At 51.7% G+C, this 7,057-nt stretch overlaps 1 protein-coding gene across 6 annotated transcripts in view; it reads left to right on the forward strand.

Annotated features, from left to right (window-relative positions):
• The window catches only part of Ppara (peroxisome proliferator-activated receptor alpha), a 59,683-nt gene that overhangs the window by 40,409 nt on the left and 12,217 nt on the right, over positions 1 to 7,057 (forward strand). For all 6 annotated transcript variants that reach the window (XM_005379499.1, XM_005379498.1, XM_005379496.2 and 3 more), the window contains 2 exons: positions 184 to 322; positions 1,174 to 1,376. In XM_005379499.1, the coding sequence (XP_005379556.1) occupies positions 184 to 322; positions 1,174 to 1,376 (342 nt within the window). The remainder of the gene's footprint in view (positions 1 to 183; positions 323 to 1,173; positions 1,377 to 7,057) is intronic.

Raw genomic sequence — 7,057 nt, forward strand, 5'->3', positions numbered from 1 at the left:
AATTTTCAATGCAATGAAATTTAAAATTCCCTGTTGGTCTGGTCACGTGAGGCATTTTAGAACTGCCTCTCACAATGTAGCAAAGTTAGAAAGAGACAGCATGTGAAAGGTGGCGGACTGGGTGCAAGGTGGACGGGCGGACGGGCGGCCCCGGTCCTCATGCTGCCGCCTGTCCCCATGCAGGGCTTCTTCCGGAGGACCATCCGGCTGAAGCTGGTGTACGACAAGTGTGACCGCAGCTGCAAGATCCAGAAAAAGAACCGGAACAAGTGCCAGTACTGCCGCTTCCACAAGTGCCTGTCTGTCGGGATGTCCCACAACGGTAGGTGAGACTGCCCCGCACGCTGCCCGCTGTGCCTCGGTTTACCTGCCGTGCTCAGCTGGAATGCACTGCATGTGTTTTGAATGAACATGCTGTGCCATTTAACATGCAGATCACTTTGTAACCAGAGAAGACCACGGGAAGAAAGAAATGTCTCCGCTAGCTATGCTCAGCAGAGCACAGGGGATGACTGTTAAAAACCTCACATCGCAGCTGGGCCTGTAATCCCAGCCCTCTGGGAGGCTGAGGCAGGAGGATCACAAGTTTGAACACAGCCTGGGCAACTTAGACTTAGTGCGACTCTGTTTCAAAACATACAAAGGGCTGGGGATGTAGCTCAGTGCCAAGATCGCGAGTTCAGTCCCAAGAAATGGGAAAAAAAATGTAAAGCCAACTGGAAATTCTGGGGGTGGCAGAACTGTCCGTCATCCCGTGAAGCGGGTGTCCTTTCAAACGTTGTACCGGCTGCTAAGTCCCTGGGGTTCACTTGTACTCTGCTCCTTCCTGCATGAAGGTGCCTTTGAAACAAGTGGCGCGTCAGGGCCACAGGGAGATGACAAAGGTCCCCCGGGGGCCCACCCTGCAGCTCCTTCACCTCCCTGATGACAGGAAGTGGTCCTGCTGACGCACCAGTGGTTAGCATTAGCGTTTCCTCCAACCTTTTCCTGAAGTCTAGGAGTTGCAGAGTTGATCTTTCTCCCTCCTTTAGTGGAATGGATTTTACTTCCATTCACAGCTTAATTCTTAGCAGGGGCGTCTTTCTCATTCCACCGTGGCGTCTTTGCCACCGTTGCGCCCCCTCCTCCCTGCTCTGTTCTGGCCCTGTGACCCCGTCCCCCATGCTCCCCCAGCAATTCGCTTCGGACGGATGCCAAGGTCAGAGAAGGCAAAACTGAAAGCAGAAATCCTCACGTGCGACCAGGATGCCCAGGACTCCGAGACCGCTGACCTCAAGTCCCTGGCCAAGAGGATCTACGAGGCCTACCTGAAGAACTTCACCATGAGCAAGGTCAAAGCCCGCATCATCCTCGCGGGGAAGACCAGCAGCAACCCGGTAGGTGCGCGGGCCGGCGGGGAGGTCTGGTGGGTGCCCTGCTGGGAACAGGTGCCCTGCTGCTGAGGAACGGGGGCAGCAGTCCTCCTATGTGTCTGGAACACGACAGAGGAAACTTTCAGTGCTGGGGAAATAGTTATCCCAAAGGCGGATGGAAGGCGATGGAAATGCAGACGGGACCTTCTGGAGCTCCAAAATGGAGCTTAAGGGCAGCGCTACCTTCTAGCATGAGTTCACCTCCCAGCTGCTGGCAAACAAGTTATGACAACAGCCATGGCGTTGATGTACCAGAAATAATCTTGCTGATACCTCACCAGGCTCCAAGGTTATTTTCTAAGGGCATTTTTCCCACTCAGAATGCATTCTCACCCTACCTAACACACACACACACCGTCATCCCTGCCTCTGGTACCCACCTGCCTTCTTTCCCTCTCTGGATCCAGAAAGGGTCATCTGTCCACAGAAATCTGCCCCGCTGGCCACTGCCCCCACCCGGAAGTTACCCAGTCTTGCCCCTTCACGAAAGATGTCCTCACTGCCTTCAAAGAGAGGCTGCCCTTGAAGACATTTTGCCTTTTTCCTACGAACATGGTGCCACAGGTTTAATTTGTCCTAATGAGTAGCTTGGAGCATTTGTTATTGGGAATTACAAACTGGAATTTTTAGTCACGGGAAAAGAAAGGATTTCACAAGCTACTTACTTTCATGAACGAACCTAAACTCTCTTTCACTGAGTCTTTTAACTCTTCAGTGAATTCTGCAATTAAGTAGGCTGCAGCCATTCAGAAAGTCCCTTCGGACTCTGCCCAAGGGCCAGGCCAGCAAGAGCCTTTAGGACCGCAGCAAGAGTGTGGGGAGCTTTTACCCCTGGATTGCTGTCCTGGAAATGACTCAGATCGCCCCGAATTCGGGAAACCAAAACTCTATTCAAGAGCTTCTGTCTCTTCCTTGAATTGTAAGCAATTGAAGCACACTTATGTCACTTGTACTTGGCACAAAGGTGTTTCTGGAAGAATCTGATTCCCACTGAGTTTCCTGCGTTTGTCCAGCGAGCCCCACAAAGCTCTGAGGCTTGACCATCATCACCCCTGGCCAGAGTAGAAAACAGCAGGACTCCCGGGCCTCTCACGCAGGGAATGGCAGATTGGTAGCTAGTATTACCTTAGTAATTCTCTTATTGCGGCCTGAATCTCCCAAGTGAGTGGACCAGGAAGACTAAATAAATGAGACAATGGAAATGATTTCGGAGCTCCGGGAGAGTTCAACCCTATTACAGATTTCAAGATTCTCTGGGTTGAGACAAAGACTTCCCTGAGCTGTGGCCCGTATCCATTAGGTTTTCAGAGGAGGGTGGGTACTGAAGAAAATGCGGGAATCTGGGCAGGACTTGGGCAACCCATTACGGAATTCTCCAAGCAATACTTACATTAATTTAGGAGAACTGTGTTATCTCCAGGAAGGCCTGCACTGCAGGAGTGAGACGCCTGCGGCCACCTCTACTCCAGTTAATGAGGGTCCTCCGCTGTGACCTTACCCTGTCCTTTGAGGCCTCGCGGTTTCACCCACCATTACAGGCCTCAGGAGGGACCAGTGACTCACAAGGAAACGTGGACAGCCAGTAGGTTAATATAAGCCCTGCTCAGAGCGGCTTCACAGCGGTTTCCTCAAGCTGGGAGCGGGGTTCGCGGCCTCAGCAAAGCAGAACGGAGAGCATGGCAGGGAGGCGGAGGCTGCCCACACACGTCCACGCCGGGCACCCCAGGGCCAGCTTCAAAGCCCTGGCCGGCTGCGAGCACAGCCAGGGGCACAGGCACCCAGGCCTTCTATGTGTTGTGCGCAGGCCTGGCCCTATCCCTGCTCTTCTGCGGACGCCGGCCTGAGCCGGGCCCCGCCGGTGGGCGCCCACCGCCAGGCTGCACCGCCAGTGGGCGTCAGCAGAGCAGAGCAGTCTGTGTCTTCAGCGAGCAGCTTGAAGAGCAGCTCCCCGTGGCGGCGGGGGTGGGGCAGCCCGCCAGGGAGACCAGGCCTTGGCCCTGTCACCTGGTGCCGCAGCCGGCCTCATTGCTGACGGGGTGGGAGGAGCGGAAGGAGCAGCCCAGGCCGGGAGGTGGGTGAGCCGGAGTGGGGCTCGGTGTGCCGGCGGGAGGGGCGCACACTGGCGCAGTGCCCACATCTCCCAACCCGACCAGGGCTCTGCCCTGAGCGCCATGCAGAGATGGGGACCGGCAGGTGCTTGTGTGCCGAGGGCTGGGCAAGCCCGAGCGCCCCTTGCGGAGCCCATTCCCTCGCGCCTGAGGACCCGGCAGGTGCAGCAGCGCCCGGGCGGTCAGAGCATGTGGACGGGGACACAGGACGCTGCTAGTGGCGGGCGGGGGTTGCTCTGGGGAAGTGGCGCTTACTGGAGGTTCGGGGTGAGGAGGTGGGTCCCCCGGGAAAGGCTTTAGTTCCTGAGCTCTCGGACCTGTGGAGCCCACTGCCCCTTGACTGCAGGCGACAGAAACAGCAGCAGAGCTGAGGGGAGAGGAAGGAGTCCACTCTGAGCATGGCTTCTAGAGAGGGGCTTGCCGCAGCAACTTAAAGTCACTGCCGCGCTGGTCTGTCGGGCTTGGGGAGTCGTGAAAAGACAGGGAAGCAACACAAACACAAGGCTGGGAGCGCAGAAGCCAGGAGCGGTGGTGCACACTCTTGTAATCCCAGCACTATGGGAGGCTGAGGCAGGAGGATCACAAGTTTGAGCCCAGCCTGGGTTAGCGTCAGTGCCTCTCTTGAGATGCTTGCTTCCCCATGATGATGGGCCCAGCCCCCAACTTGCATGCGTGTGCACACACTTGCACACGCACACACACTCATGCACATGCTCCTGTACTCACCCCCACACTTCCACACACACATGCACACTCTGGCTCGGGTCTGCTCTTAGCCTGGGGAGCCGGCTGCCCCTTGTGCACAGGTGTGACTGCTCAGCGCTGAATACCTCCACTTTACAATTTCAAATATAAGATGGAAATAATACCGTAGTGCTACATGTGGATCTAACATCAGAGCTCTATTCCGTCCAAATAAATAATTACCAAAGGCAGCGGGTTTATTTCAGCCCTTTCATGCTCAGAAGAGCTGGGATTTATCTTGAGAGTCTAAATATCTCCATTTGTGGAAAATCTTTACCTTCTGAGATAGTGCAACTGCTGACAAAGCCCTATGTCCCTTGTAGTCGATATGGAAAGCCAGGCGGGATTATGTCGAGTAAAAGTCTTGTTTGAAATAAAAATAAGTGAAGCCAGGAAAGGAATTGTTTTTTTTCCTTTTGAAGACGGTCTCACTATGCAGTTCAGGCTGGCCTTGAGCTCACTTTGTAGCCCAGGCTGGTCTCGAACTTGCAGCGATCCTCCTGCCTCAGCCTCTCCAGTGCTGGCATTACAGGCGTGTGCCACCACGCCCAGTTTGAGGAGTGGAATTTCTAACGTGCACCTCATAGCAGAATGGGTCCTCAGAGCAGCTTCAAGAGAGGAATGCAGCACTGTCCCAGATGTCTTAGGACTTGGGGAGGGAAGGTACCATTGGCACCGCGCTGGCAAGGAATTGCTTCAGTTTTCAGGTGTTCTCTTGTACCATGTGTTGGTGTTGGCTGCTGTGTTAGGATCAAGTGTCTGCAGGTTGCAAACATAGTGAATATTGTGGACTGTTTCTGGAAATGGGAAGTAAAATGTAACCAAGAGCTTAGTAAGTAGTTTCCTCGGAAGCACTTCTAACAAGGACTCACATTTCAGTTTTTCCTCAAAGGTCACAGCGGCCTAACTTCCTAAGTCTTGTGCAGCATGTCTTTGACCAGCAGCAGTCCTCACCAGGTGTAGCCGGGATGGGGGAGATTCGGGGAGCTGAGGCTTTCTGCCTCGCGATCCTTGCGCTGTTTATAATCTTCACAAAGTGCTCTATTTGAAATGCCTGGCTGTGGTCCCAGGTATATTCCTGTTCAAACTTGAGAATAAAAAGCACACTCCCAAGTTAAATATAAGCCACATGGATTTTAAAAATAGTTTCACCAGAACTATTTACCAACAAAGTTTGGCAAATTTTCAAGTGAGTTTTACTACACAGCGGCTCTTTAGCTTTCACACACATCGGTGTCTTAATGATCGGGCTCATTTTTAAAATTCAGATGTTTTCCAGTTGTACCTGTTCAAGGAAGGCCTGCTTTCCAGAACCCAACTGTGATCTTAGAAAAATGAATCAAAATACATGTTGCCGTAGAGGTCTCCATCGACGAGGGTCCGTTGAACATAAAGGTAGTGCTGGGCCTGCTCTCTGGCTGCAAGCCGGTCACGGTGTCTGAGCCTAGAAGGGCCCAGGCCTGGACTCACACAGCTGCGGCTGTCTCGAGATTCTTGGTTACCCTTTAACAGGAGCCTGCCTTTGCATTTTACCTTAGACCCTGAGAATTCTGTGGCCAGGGCTGCCCAGGCGTGACATGCTTTACTGTAATAGCCACAAGAACTGCGACTCTTCTGTAAACAGACACGGGGAACCACCACTGCCCCGTGTTCTGGACCATTCGCAGCACAGCTCTAAGTGGACCCAGCTCCACTTAGCTGCTCATTTCTGTCATCTTCTCTGTCTGTCTGTCCTTGAGCTATTTATTTAGCACTTATTTCTGTTGAATGCACTCTAGAAAAAAAGACAATGACTTGAATGAAGTTAAAGTAGCCTAATAGTATATTTCTCTCTAATGAAGGGAGGAGTATTGCCATTTCTCCTTTAGAAATATAGCACTCAGGCATGGTAACTCATGCCTGTAATCCCAGCATTCTAGAAGGCTGAGGCAGGAGGATTGCAAGTTCAAGCCCCGCCAGGGCAACTGACCAAAATATGGTCTCAAAATAAAAAAAGAAAAAGAGAGAGAGAGAAAGAGAGAGAACTGGGTATACAGCTTGATGATAAGGTCTGGGGTTCAATCCTCAGTACCATAAAAATTCTTCCCCCGTATCCATGAAAAGCTGGATCCAGGACCCCCAAGGACACCAAAATTCAGATACTAAAGGTCCTGTTAAAATAGCATCATATTTACACAAAACATAAACACAGCCTCTTGTCTACTTCAGATTATCCTCTAGATCACAATGCCTGATACATGTTAAATGCTAAATAAATAGTTGTCATACTGTATTGTTTGGGGATTAATTATGATAAAGAAAAGTCTGGGGCCAGGGATATAGCTCAATGGCATAAGTGCCTGCCTGGCACGCACAAGGTCCTGAGTTCAATTCCTGGTACCAAAAAAAAAGAGGGGAAAAAAAAAGAAAAGTCTGGGGGCTGGAGATAGAGCCTCACGGCAGAGTACCGGCGTAGCAGGTGTAAGGCCCTGGGTTCAAGCCTAGTACCACCCAAAAAAAAAGTCTGAACATGTTTAGTACAGATACAGTTCTTTAAAATATATATTTTTAATTCAAGGCTGATAGAATTCACAGCTGGGAGGGCCCACAGACACACGGGGCTGTGTCTCCAGGCTGTCCCACAAATGTTAATTCTTTTTTTTATTTTTTAAATTTTATTTTAAAGAGAAAATAAAAACGATGTACAAAATTTCAAAGCAAGATAATAGAGGGGCTGGGGATTTAGCTCAGCGGCAAAAGCGCCTGCCTGGCAAGCGCAAGGTCGTGAGTTCGGTTCCCGGTACCGGAAAAAAA

Source organism: Chinchilla lanigera, unplaced genomic scaffold (genome assembly GCF_000276665.1).
Source record: "Chinchilla lanigera isolate Chin_1 unplaced genomic scaffold, ChiLan1.0 scaffold00012, whole genome shotgun sequence".
Taxonomy (NCBI): domain Eukaryota; kingdom Metazoa; phylum Chordata; class Mammalia; order Rodentia; family Chinchillidae; genus Chinchilla; species Chinchilla lanigera.